General features: G+C 39.6%; 2 protein-coding genes across 3 annotated transcripts in view; both read left to right on the top strand.

The window, feature by feature from the left end:
* Positions 1-14,143, top strand: part of LPCAT2 (lysophosphatidylcholine acyltransferase 2) — a 63,423-nt gene that overhangs the window by 33,372 nt on the left and 15,908 nt on the right. The window lies entirely within an intron of this gene.
* On the top strand, positions 12,384-13,133 carry CAPNS2 (calpain small subunit 2; the record flags this gene model as incomplete). Its single annotated transcript, XM_079907656.1, has 1 exon — positions 12,384-13,133. The coding sequence occupies one exon, from the start codon at positions 12,384-12,386 to the stop codon at positions 13,131-13,133; it is 750 nt and encodes a 249-aa protein (XP_079763782.1).

Below are 14,143 nucleotides of genomic sequence, written 5' to 3'. Positions count from 1 at the left end.
TTTCACTCAGCATAACGCACCTGAGATTCAGCCACGTTATTGCATGTATCTGTAATTTGTCTCCTTTTATTGCTGAGTGGTATTCCATTGTGTGGATGTACCATACTTGGTGTATCCATTCCCCAATTGAGGAACATTTGGTTTGTTTCCACCTTGGGACAATTATGAATATAACTGTTCTAAGCGTTCATGTATAGGTTTTTGAGTGAATATAGTTTTCCTTTTACTTGGGTAAATACTTAGGGTTGGGTAAATACTTAGGATTGTTATCTTTTTTATTTCACATTCATTCCTGAGGGATATTTTTGTTGTACATATATGGAATTCTGTATAGAGTTCTTCACTTTCAACAATTTAATAATTTCATCCTGCTGCCTTCAGGCCTATCTGGTTGTTTTTCAAGTTCCTCCTGCCATGGTATTTTATCCAGAGGTAGTGCTTTTTGTATTTCGATCAGAGTTTCTAATTGTAGTGAGAAGGAGAGATAGGCTAAACTAAGCTCATTCCATCCTGGCTGGCACCAGAAGTCCCAGGTCTCTATCAACCACTGGGAAAAGATACTTTGCAAAGAAATTATAGCCTGCTGACAGAAACCAGGACAGAGCTTTTCTTTTTCTTCTTACCCAGAGGTCACTAACATTCCTAATGACTTATTCTGTGACTTATTCTCTTAGATGAACTTTTTTTTTTTAATTTATTTTAATTTTGGCTGCGTTGGGTCTTCGCTGCTGGGCCCGGGCTTTCTCTAGTTGCGACGAGCGGGGGCTAGTCTTCGTTGCGGTGCGCAGGCTTCTCATTGTGGTGGCTTCTCTTTGTTGTGGAGCACGGGCTCTGGGTGTGCGGGCTTCAGTAGTTGTGGCACGTGGGCTCTGTAGTTGTGGCTCGCGGGCTTAGTTGCTCCGCGGCATGTGGGATCTTCCCGGACCAGGGCTCGAACCTGTGTCCCCTGCGTTGGCAGGTGGATTCTTAACCACTGCGCCACCAGGGATGTCCCTTAGATGAACTATTCTTTAACATGATACAGGTAAGCAACCTTCTTCCGTATGGAGTGCACAAGCCTCTCTTCTGTGCTTGTTGCAGCATACAAATATTTTTTCCTTGTCCGTGAAATGGTAATGTGTCACTGCAATAGTGCTACTTTAAAGTGTAATGAAGATTTAGGGAAAAGGAGATGTAAATTATGGTATGTAACAGTGCAAGTTGGGAAAATACAGGCACTTTTCACTTGTACTGTTACTAGTATTTCTGTGAGATTTGTATAGCATTTTTCAATATGGCTCTGGAAACCATGCAAGCAATTTTAAATAAAGTTTCTATAAATATGAACTTGGTGACAGGAAGGAATATGGCAGGGACATACAAATAAGAACAGGAGATGGGGAAATGGGAAGTGACATGAAACAGGGACCAAGAGGGAAGTTCAAAGCACATCATAGACTTTATGCTCATCAGGATTTTTAATCAAGATTAAAAATAGTCTCCATAGAGGGCTTCCCTGGTGGCGCAGTGGTTGAGAGTCCGCCTGCCGATGCAGGCGACGCGGGTTCGTGCCCCGGTCCGAGAGGATCCCACATGCCGTGGAGCAGCTGGGCCCGTGAGCCATGGCCGCTGAGCCTGCACGTCCGGAGCCTGTGCTCCGCAACGGGAGAGGCCACAGCAGTGAGAGGCCCGTGTACCGCAAAAAAAAAAATAGTCTCCATAGAAGTTGCCCTGTCTTTCAGGTGTCAAACTGTCATAACAGCAATAACAGGATTGCTTTAACACCAGTTCTGTCTTTTGATGACTGATGATACCTGCCAGTGGCCCCATTGTTTCTATAGCACTGGGATATGTGGTAAGATTTGGGAGTGGGGAAGAGAGTGTAAACCAAGGATTACAATAAGCCCTAGTTAGCCAGATTGACTCACTCTGAATGAAAGAATACAATTAGCTCCAAGCAGTTTGGAGACTGGTGAGCCTTTGTGGCCAGTGTGGTCAATCACACTTCTGCATGGACTGCTTCAATCAGCTCACGTATCAATTGTAACTGTTAAGTTTTCTTCACTTCTTTGTATAGTGTATAGACTTAGCTTTAGATATAGACCATGAGTTGGTCTTTAAAACACTTTTGATCTCCAACATACTGGAAGGTAGAGAAAATAATCTGGAGAATTAACAACTAATGCATTTGACCTTTCTTTACCTCTTCCTTTTCTCTTCTCTTTGTCTCTCTGTCTTTCTCGCTTTCCTTTTTTTTTGTTTTTAACATACCTGCATGTCTGTGCCTGTGAAGATTTGCTTTGTTTTGAGAAGCTGAATTATGTAATCGTTGCCACACCCTGTGCACATCCCCACTTCCATGCTCTCTTGGAGGGATTTAGCTGGGAAATGTTCCACGGAAAAGACAAAGAAGTTCAGTAACGTCATAGTTTATTTCTCTCTGAGTAGCTTATCTTGCTAAACTCAATACTTATGAGGGGTGGGGGAGGAAGAAGGGTGGGAAAGAGAGGGTGGGATGTTCCTCTTGCTCTTTCATTTTAGTAGCTATAAATTTTTGCAGGGCAGAGGGCTCCTCCCATGTGCCTTTCCCACTTTATTCTCCTTTTCCCCTTCCTTCTTTTCTTCTCTCAATCTCTCTCCAGGTCTGGTGCAATTGTGGTTGGTATTTTGGGGAAGGGGAGAGATCTGTATATCTCTCCATGTCCCCTTACTCCTTCTTCCCACATACATTCCTGGCAAGTCTGCAAAAACTTCATAATGGTTTTCATCTCAGTCTGTCCTAAAAAAAAGAAAATGTGCTGTCCATTCAGTTTCTTCTGACAATCTGATGTGTTCTTTTAGATTGTCAGATATGCGATGGCAGATGATTTCAAGGTCCAACAGAAATGTGGCATTCATGATCCAAAGCATAGCATGGCTCATTGGATTAGGATAGTTTTTTGTGGAGAGGTCTCATCTCTGAAAAAAAGGAAAAGAAGACCCTTTTCATCTTTAGGTTTCATTCAGCTTCTTTATTTTCCCAAATGTACACTGAACTCTCTGAATCAGAGGCTGATAGGGATTAGTCAAAAGTCCACATGAGTTAGAGACAGTTGAGAGCTGAGACAGTAGTTTAAAACAGTTGCTTCTCAACATTTTTTATATTCATAATTCAGTTTTCAAGACTAGATTTTTTTGCCAACCCTCTTGAAGGCATTTAAATACACTTAATGGGACTGAGAAACAACACTGGCTAAGTCAGAAATAATTATAACACATTTGTACAGTTATAAGAATATCTACACAGCATCACCTTATTTCATTCATTCTTCAACGCTGTGTTATTGAGCAGAGCCATGTGCTGCCCTGCCAGCAGTATCTTACATACCTATGAGACAAAGTCCTCAAATATTGCAGCACACATATCATCTTTGTTGCTAGTTTGACAGTATACCATGTAATCTACCTCTTACCTCTTGCTAGTGGCAAGTCATCTCATCTGCACATCTCATGATACATTCAGGGTCATGTTCCATCTGGCACACATCACCATAACGGTATGTATATTCGCTGGTGGCGAAGCTATATTTCAGGGATCAGCAGGCTTTTTTCAGCAAAGAGCAGGATTGTAAATGTTTTTGACTTTGTGGGACATTTGGTCCTAAACTTTCAGTATAATTTGTACAACTGAATAGAAAAGTTAATCCACCCCACTCAGAAAGATTTCTCTGTTTATTTTCAGTCACTTAAGCCACATAAATGCCCTGTCCTAACTCTCAGCTTGAAAATCTGCATAATACAGCACCCTACCTTCTCTAACAGGGAAGGGCAAGCAAGGATGCTTGTTATTATATGCTCATTATTTGCTCATGGTTTAACACTTGAACTAATGCCAAGAACAGGGCAGACAGGAAGAACTCAGATAAAGAAACGCATTCATTCCACACAATGCAAAAGAGTAATAAAAGATCTCCAGAATAGCCAAAAATGATGGATTGTCAAAGTGCTAAAGTATACACACACTTTCCTGTTCTAATATTTAAACAAAGGACATAGTAATGCCAGAAGAACCAAGTACCCGTTAGAAGGCCGAAATGGGAAAAATCAGGACAGTTTTCACATTTTTTAGAGAATGGAAATAGTAACCAACTATCTAAATTTTCTTAGCCTGTGGTCTGTTGTGTGCATAATGGTTTTGGTAAAAAGAGAGTGATCTCATGCCAGACTATAGCTGAGTGATTAGAAATCAGTCTCTCTCATCTGTGAAGATGAAGATATACCACTAGTTAGAAATGGGGAGGATGTCAATAAGAAGTAGACAGATTTGGTGAGAATAAAGATTCAGAATGACCCCCTTTAAATCAGATGTGGAACGATGGTGGCTATAAGCCTTGACTGCAATCCTTCAATCAGTCCTTAAATTTTACCAGCATGCTTTATTTTCATCAGTTTAGGAAATATAGCAGGTGACAGTCAGCAAACTACAGCTGATAGACCAGATCCAGTCTGATGCCTATTTTGTAAATAAAGCTTTATTGGGACACCAACCATGCCCATTTGTTTATGTACTGTCTATGGCTGCTTTCATAATACAGTGCCAGAGGTGAATAGTTGCAACAGTGAAGTCTTCTATCCTATTTTTTAAATTGAAGTATAGCTGATTTACAATGTTGTGTCAGTTTCTGGTGTACAGCAAAGTGATTCAGTTATATTTATATATTCTTTTTCAGATTATTTTCCATTATAGGTTATTACAAGATATTGAATATTTTTCCCTGTGCTACACACTAGGACCTCGTTGTTTATCTACTTTATATCTAGTAGTGTGTATCTGTTAATCCCAAGCTCCTAATTTATCCCTCCTCCACCCCCCTCTTCCCCTTTCTTCTATCCTTTAAATTTCCAGTTCAGGTTTGATGTGTACTTTAGTATTTCATAGCTCACGTGAAAAGAACTCATCTTGATTCCAATCTCAATTAATCAGGATTTGTTATATGAAATCTAAAGCTCATATGATATAATTAACAGAAGAAAGCTATAACTTTCTGAGTGGGCTAGATGAACATTCCTATCCAGTTGTACCAGTCATCCTGCAAGTTTGATGGCCTATATGTCTGACCATTTCCTTCTTCAATTCTCATGGTGACTTAACTCCCCCATGCAGTCCAGCATAATATTTTCCCTCCCTGAGTGTTCTTACACTAGAAATATCCTTTTAAGCATGAGAATTGTACGCTTTCATTTTGGCTTCTCAATGCAAGTCTACCTAGGAGACACTTAGAGGAAACAGAAAGGAGAGGGCATTGATTAAACCTCGATTTTTTATTGGAACAAGTGAGCAGTGGCCTCCTCCAAGAGCATAAAGAGGTAAAGAACAGGGCTTTATAAGGAGCAAATTGTGTCAGACCAATTTAATTTCCTCCTATGACAGAGTGACAGTCCAAGATGATAGAGAAGAAGAAATAGATATTATCTATATGGACTCTAGAAAGGTTTTTGATTTCATCCAACGTGACATTCTCATCAATAAATTAGGAAGGTCTGGTCCAGATCATGTTGCAGTTAGGTGAAAGCCCCACTTGACAGAGAGCCCTCACTGACAGTGGGAGCTGTGTGTCCTGTGCTATTCGAGACCTGCTTCAGTCCCCCCACCTTGGAGTTCTGTCTGGAGGAGCAACATATTTGATAGGTTACCGGAATACTTTTGAAAACCAGACAATACGTCAAAGTGAGGATAAGGGTATGTAAGTATGTCTTTAAAAGTTGTAGAACCAGACCCAAGAAAAAGATTAAATTACAGTCATATATAACATAAAAATACCTGGGCATGAGAAGGAAACTGAATGCAAGGTAAGAACGAAGCTGCAGTCACCACTTCATGGCACGTGAAGATCTAGACTCACAGCATTCTAGAGCTGAAAGGATGTTTAGTGTCAAATTGCCCATCTTCCTCATTTCTCAGGAAGCTTCCAGCCCAAAAGAGGAAGTTGTATGCTCAAGGCTACAGAGCTGGTTAGTTGCAGCACTGGGAACTCCTAGTTCAGTATTCTTTTTACTACAAACCATCTCTGGACTTTTTAAAAATAACTTTCTTGAGGCATATTTTACATATCATAGCATTCAGCCATTTCAAGCATACAGTTCAATGTTTTTTTAGTAAATTTACCAAGTTGTGCAACCAGCACCATAAATCAGTTTTAGAGTTTTTCCATCACCCCATTATGATTCCTTGTGTCATTAACTGTTAATTCCTGTCACCTACCTATCTCCCAACCCTAGGCAACCACTATAGTAAGTCCTCCTGTGTTGTTCTAGACCTGGTCTAGAATAAAGACTAGAATAGAGACTTGTATAGATTTGCCTTTTCTGGACATTTCATATAATGGAATCTTACAATATACAGTATCATGTCTGGCTTTTATCACTTATTGTAAGTTTTTGAGGTCCATCCATGTTGTTGCCTGTATCAGTAATTCATCCCTTTTTATTGCCAAATAGTACTCCATTATATGAATTTATCACATTTTGTTTATTCATTCACCTGTTAGTCGATATTTAGGTTGTTTCTACTTTGGAACTATTATGAATAGTGTTGCTAGTAGTATTCGTGTGTCACTGTTAACTTTTTAAGTTCAATAACTCTTCCCCCTCAAATTGAGGGTTAAATTTTCCATTGAATATGGCCTCTTCCCCTACTCTTTTTCTCCAGAGCTGCACAGTAGAGTTCCCCCAGACAGCAACCAAAGTTCCTATTAATGTTCTAATAAATAGCCTTAGGGGATTAAATAGTCCAGAGAAGAAAAGGCTTGTTAATCTAATAACAGTCTTTTATTCTATGATGGCTTATGAGAAACTGTTAGCCAAATGCTTTCCATCTTAGCAGAAAATAAATGAGAGGAATTGGATTTAAACTTCAGCGAAAAACACTTCAGATGGTCATAAGGAGGCACATTTTATATGACAATGGATGCTGTCAAGTTAATTTGCAATATTATAAAAACAAAGCCCATGTAATTTCCTCAGAAGCTTATATGAATGGATTTAAATCTGTCTGAGGCCAGATGGCCCCTTGTGATCCCCTAAAGGGAAGAAAGTCCTTTTGTGGTGCTTCTTCAGTGTGGTAAAGGAAGACATTTGGCCTTTGGTGTTTACAGAGACCATTTCACGGTGCCCATGAGACCAGTTATTGGAGTCATTGTGCCATAAAACCAGTTGATGGAGAGTTTTCTATAAACCACTAAGTGTGGCAGGAGACATTGCTCTCATGTCCTACACAGAGCAGTGTCTCCCAGCTACTATTCTCTCCCTAATAATAGCTAGAATAATCATTATTTAATTCTAGAATTGTACAGTTTATAAAGTAATTTTACGTTTAATCTCCTTTTGACTTCATATTTGAGCCTTAGTAGTTTCCAGAGTAACCTGTGAGATAGACTTTGTCACATGGCAGTTCAGAGTCCTTTCCAATTTCATTCTATTCTATTGAGTTGCCTTTATCTCCCATCATTCTCAGCAGTAAACTCTCATCACACTGGACTACTCATTATCTCTTGAATACCACACATGCTTTACTTCCTCTATCTTTTCACTACACCACCCCTTTATATATATATATATCTTGTCTTTTTGGAGAACTCTGACTTAGCCTATGGTCAGGCCTACACATTACCTCTTCTGTAGGTAAATGTTCTCCTTTCCTTTCCTCAGCAGAACTTATTGTTCCCCTTTTGGGCACCCATATTGGTTTGATAATCCTATACAATATATTGGCTGTGTGACCTTTTATAAGTAGCTTAACTTCTCTGAGTTTTCCTTTCCTTATTTCAAATGCTTTTATGTCTTTCATGGAAATTCTATAAAATCGATATACCAAAGAATATTATATACAAATGTAATAGTTTAGTATTAATAGTAGAAATGTGAAAATAGACCTCAGATTATAGTTACAACACCTAGTTTTCTGTGGGTCTCTTTGATCCTTGAGGACAGCAATCCTGATGTTTTCATCTTTCTCTCCTAAATATTGAGTCCAAGTCCTGAAACATAATAAAAGAAATTGAATCATTATGAAGTAGGCAGGGGAGATACTATTATCATCAGTTTGCAGATTGAAATTAAGGTCCAAAATGCTGAGTGATATAAGGACTTAGTTACGTCCTGGCCACTTTTCCCTGAGTTTACCAATAGAACTTCCAAAGACTGCTGAAGGGCTTGTACCCTGACTCTACCTAGTATCAAGGGTGAGGTTTCTCAAAGTATTATCTGGGACTATCTGTCATAGACTGACTTCTGAAGATACTTATTAAAAATATAAAATCTCACAAATGTAATTTTGAGCAAAGAGAATCCAGACACACAAAATCAGAAAAGAGAGGACAGTACTACCAAATTTACAGAAATAAAAAGTATTATAAAACAGTACTATGAGCAACTGTATGCCAACACATTGGTTAACCTAGATGTAATGGACAAATTCCTAGAAATGTACAACCTACCGGGACTGAATCATGAAGAAACAGAAAATACGAACAGACCTAACTAGTAAGGAGATTGAATGAGTAATTTTTTTTAAAACTCCCAACAAAGAAAATCCCAGGACCAGATGGCTTCACTAGTGAATTCTACCAAATGTTTAAAGAAGAGTTAACACTAATCCTTCTCAAACTCTTCCCAAAAATTGAAGAGGAGGGAATACTTCCCAACTCATTCTATGAGGCCAACATTATCCTGATACCAAGGTCAGAAAAAGATAGTACAGTTGACCCTTGAACAACACAGGGGTTAGGGGAACCAAACCCCATGCAGTCGAAAATCTCCATATAACTTTATAGGCGGCCCTATGTATCCATGATTCTGCATCCACAGATTCAACCAAGCTCAAGTGTAGTACTGTAGTATGTATTTATTGAATAAAATCCTAGTAGAAATGAAGGCACATAGTTCAAACCCATATTGTTCAAGTGTCAACGGTACATGAAAAGAAAACTACAGACCAATGTCCTATATGAATTTTTTATTTATTTATTTATTTTGGTCTTAGTTACAGCAGGCGGGCTCCTTACTTGCGGCTCGCCAGCTCCTTTAGTTGCAGCACGTGTGCTACTTAATTGCAGCACATGTGCTCCTTAGTTGTGGCTCATGGGCTCCTTAGTTGTGGCATGCATGTGGGATCTAGTTTCCTGACCAGGGATCGAACCCATCTCCCTTGCACTGGAAGGCAGATTCTTAACTACTGCACTACCAGGGAAGTCCCCTATATGAATATTGATGCAACAATTCTGAACAAAATACTAGCAAACAGAATTCAACAGCACATAAAGAGGATTTTACGTCATGACTAAGTGGGATTTATTCCTTGAACGCAAGGGTGGTTCAACATATGAAAATCAATCAATGTAATAAACCACATTAACAGAATGAAAGGGGAAAAAACACAGTTACCTCAATCGATCCAGAAAAAGCATTTGACAAAATTCAACACCCTTTCAGATAAAAACACTTAACAAACTAGGAATAGAAGAAAAGTACCTCAACATAATAAAAACCATATATGAAAAGCCCACAGCCAACAGCATACTCAATGGTTTGAGCCTGAAAACCTTTCCTCTAAGATTAGGAACACAGAAGGATGCCTGCTTTCACTACTCCTATTCAGCATAGTACTGGAAGCCCTAGCCAAAACAGTTAGGCAAGAAAAGAAATGAAAGGAATATGAGCTGGAAAGGAAGAAGAAAAATTATCCCTGCTCACAGAATACATGATCTTATATGTAAAAGAATCCTGCAGACAACACACACACACACAATTGTTAGAACTAATAAACTAATTCAGCAGAGTTGCAGGATACAAATCCACACACAAAACTTAGTTGTGGGGACTTCCCTGGTGGCTCAGTGGTTAAGAATCCGCCTGCCAATGCAGGGGACACGGGTTTGATCCCTGGTCTGGGAAGATCCCACATGCCGCAGAGCAACTAAGTCCGTGCGCCACAACTACTGAGCCTATGCTGTAGAGTCCGCAAGCCACAACTACTGAAGCCTGCATGCCACAACTACTGAAGCCCACGAGCCTAGAGCCCATGCTCCACAACAAGAGAAGCCACCACAATGAGAAACCCGTGCACCGTGACAAAGAGTAGCCCCTGATCACCACAACTAGAGGAAGCCCACGTGCAGCATCAAAGACCCAATGCAGCCATAAATAAATAAATAAATAAATAAATAAATAAATCTGCCTACCAATGCAGGGGGTACAGTTTCGATCACTGGTCTGAGAAGGTCCCACATGCTATGGAGCAACTAAGCCCGTGCAATGCAATTACTGACCCTGCACTCTAGAGCCCGCATGCCACAAGTACTGAAGCCCACGTGCTTAGAGCCCACGCTCCGCAACAAGAGAAGCCACTGCAGTGAGAAGCCTGTGCACCGCACCGAAGACCCAATGCAGCCAAAAATAAATAAATTTATTTTTTTTAAAAAAACTTAGTTGTGTTTCTATACACTAACAATAAACAATATGAAAAATTAAGAAAGTGACTCTATTTACAACAGCATTAAAAAGAATAAAATAGGAATAAACAACCAAGGAGGTAGAAGACTTGTACACTGGAAACTACAAAGCGTTGTTCAAAGAAATTTAAAAAGACGCAAATAAATGGAAAGACATCCTGTGTTCATGGATTGGAATTCTTAATCTTGTTAAGAAGTCAATACTACCCAAAGTGGTCTACAGAGTCCGTGCAATCCCTATCAAAATCCCGACAAAAATTTTTTTTACAGAAGTCAGAAAATCCATCCTAAAATTCATATGGAATCTCAAAGGATGCTGAATAGACAAAATAGTCTTGCACAAGAACAAAGTTGGAAGTCTTACACTTCCTGATTTCAAAACTTACTACAAAGCTACAGTAATCCAAATAGTGTGGTACTGGCATAAAGACAGACATATGAACCAATGGTATAGAATAGAGAGCCCAGAAATAAACCTGTGTGTGTGCATACAAATGATTTTCGATAAGGGTGCCAAGACCATTCAATGGGGAAAGAACAGTCTTTTCAACAAATGGTGCTGAGAAAACTGGATAACCACATGCAGAAGAATGAAGTGGACTCTTACCTTATGCCATATATAAAATTTAACTCAAAATGGGTCAAAGACCTAAGCATAAGAGCTAAAACTATTATAAAATGGGGGACTTCCCTGGTGGCACAGTGGTTGAGACTCTGCGCTCCCTGTGTAGGGGGCCCGGGTTCGATCCCTGGTCAGGGAACTAGATCCCACATGCATGCCACAACTAAGAGTTCACCTGCCACAACTAAGGAGGCCACGAGCTGTAACTCAAGTGTTGAGCCCATGTGCCACAACTAAGGAGCCCAACTAGGGAGCCGCCTGCCGCAACTAACTAGGGAGCCACCTGCTGCAACTAAGACTCAGTGCAACCAAATAAATAAATAAATATTTTTTAAAAGATGGTTAAAATGGTAAATTGCACATTACATGTATTTAACCACAATTTTAAAATTTTTTAATTAAAAATTTAAAAACAAGATACAAAAAAGTATATGCTATATGATTCCATTTATTTAAGGTACAAAAATGAATCTGTGGTGTTAGATGTCAGGACAATGGTTAGTTACCCTTGGGAGAGGAGAATAACTGGAAAGAGGCATGAAGAGGCTTTGGAAGTCCTGATGATGTTCTATTTCTTGATCGGGGTGTATGACATGGGTATATATATATATATGAAATTCTTTGAGCTATATATTTGTGATTTGTACAGTTTTCTATGTGAATGTTACACTTCCAAAAGATTCCAGAAACGTAAATCATGAGCCCCACAGCAGACTATACAGAATCAGAATCTCTGAGGATGGGACCTGGGGACCCTGCATTTTAAAAATCCCCCTTCCAAGTTTTTCTTAAGAACGTTGGATGCTGCAGATCTTTGCTAAAGGAAGAGAATTAGGTAAATATTTTTCCAGTGCCCCAGAATTCTTCAGTTGTACCCTAACAATAAATATTCCTTAGAAAAGAAATTCTTGATATCCTTGAGTCATTTACCTTCTCCTGTTAGGAAACTCCACATCATCTTTCAGGTGCTGAGAAAGAGAACTAAAAATAGTTAACAGCATATAGAAATGTATAGTTTAATATTACACTTAAAAATATGATTTCTTCTAATTTGTCAGACATACTATAACTTAGGAGTATTTTATTGACGCCCTCTGAAAAATGGCAGGTGCTAGGACCTAGTGGAATTCAGGCAACTAGGGTAGGAGGTGCACCCAGGGTGTTGTACAGTGCAAGCAAGTACAGAAAAGCCAGTTCTTCCACATGTAAACTACTTAGACTCCATTTCATCGCTCTCATACCACCTCCAAGATTTCAGCAGCCTTTACCCTTTACCCTTTCGGTAAACCAAAAGCATGTTTCTTGTAAAGTCTCTATTGGAAGGAGGAGATCAAGGTCAAGGTCTTGGACAAGCTCTTGGAGACCTTCTTGGAGGAGGCAGTCAGAAAAGTAGAGGAGCAGGAAATATTGGAGGGATAGTTGGAGGAATTGTGAATTTTATCAGCGAGACTGCAGCTGCTCAGTATACCCCGGAACCACCACCCACTGAGCAGCATTTCACCAACGTGGAGGCCAATGAAAGTGAGGAAGTTAGGCGGTTTCGGCAACAATTTGCACAGCTGGCTGGACCAGACATGGAAGTGGATGCCACTCACCTAATGAATATTCTCAACAAAGTCCTGTCTAAGCACAAGGATCTGAAGTCTGACGGCTTTAGTCTTGACACCTGCCGGAGCATCGTGTCCATCATGGACAGTGACACAACTGGAAAGCTGGGCTTCAAAGAATTTAAGTATCTCTGGAGCAACATCAAGAAATGGCAGCGTGTTTATAAGCAATATGACAGGGACCATTCTGGGTCTCTGGGAAGTTCTCAGCTGCGGGGGGCTCTGCAGGCAGCAGGCTTCCAGCTAAAGGAACAACTTTACCAAATGATTGTCCGCCGATATGCCAATGAGGATGGAAGTATGGATTTTAACAACTTCATCAGCTGCCTGGTTCGCCTGGATGCCATGTTTCGTGCCTTCAAATCCCTGGATAGAGATGCGGATGGCCTGATTCAGGTGTCTATCCAAGAATGGCTGCAGCTGACCATGTATTCCTAAAGTGGGCACTAAGTCGGGACTACCCTGGGGGACAGGAGTGCTGGAAGCTTAGCCATGCTCTCTGCACGGTTGCGGTTACCCCATCCAAAGCTGTCATTTCCTGCCGAGTTCTTTCATAACCCGACCTATTTCTGAACTTGTGCTGCCCTTTACTGCTTAATTAAACAGATTTTTCATGAAAAATGTTCTGAGTGGTTTGTATGTCGGCTTTTTGAGACGCAGGATTAATATGGACTTATATATGTGATGGGAATGCAAGGCAGGCTGTAATGGAGTAGATGTTAATAGATCATTTCTTATTTGGTGAATGAATTCCAAAGAGCAGGAAAGCTGTTGTTGTTATTGTTAAGAATGAAATTTTGAAAAAAATCCTGGAATAAATCAAGAAAGCTCTCAGGAGATATATTTTTCTCCTTTAAAAAAGGTGAGGAGGCAGGAAATTCAAAACCTGTTTTTCTGTTAATTCACATCAGGTCTTTCTATTACATTTTTAAAAAAAAAAGTGTTTTCCTGGTAACCTGTTTAACTGTATAGAAACAGGTTCAGAAATGTGAAATTAAGCAGTTTTATAAAAGGTAGTATTTTTTTTAATGGTGGAACAACTATCTAAAATCTAGAATTCTTTAGTCCCTTTTCTCTAGCAAAATAAGCATGTAACAGTTTTGTTTTGATATAATTGTAAAGAGAATCAGGGCATTGGGGAATGAAAGAGTGTACTTATAGTTGAAATGTCTCTGGTTGCCTTAATGAATCAAAGTGATCGCTCTTACATGTACCTCAAAATCAGGCACGCCCTGCTGATGTTAGCCAGCTCTTGTCACGTCTTGCCCTGCCTCAGAGCAAAGAATATTCTTTCATTTGTTTGAAAACTGCAGACAGGAAAAAAAGTAAACAAAGAAAATGTACACAAATCATAACCAGTTATTTGCTATCTAAAGCGATAGAGAGATGTATAAATATATATAAATGTTGCTGAGTCTTTATTGCAGTGGTTCTCAGCCCTGACTGCA

The sequence above is a fragment of the Stenella coeruleoalba genome, assembly GCF_951394435.1.
Source record: "Stenella coeruleoalba genome assembly, chromosome: 20".
Lineage (NCBI taxonomy): Eukaryota > Metazoa > Chordata > Mammalia > Artiodactyla > Delphinidae > Stenella > Stenella coeruleoalba.
The sequence above is the reverse complement of the archived record's forward strand: the minus strand, read 5'-3'. Positions and strand labels throughout refer to the sequence as shown.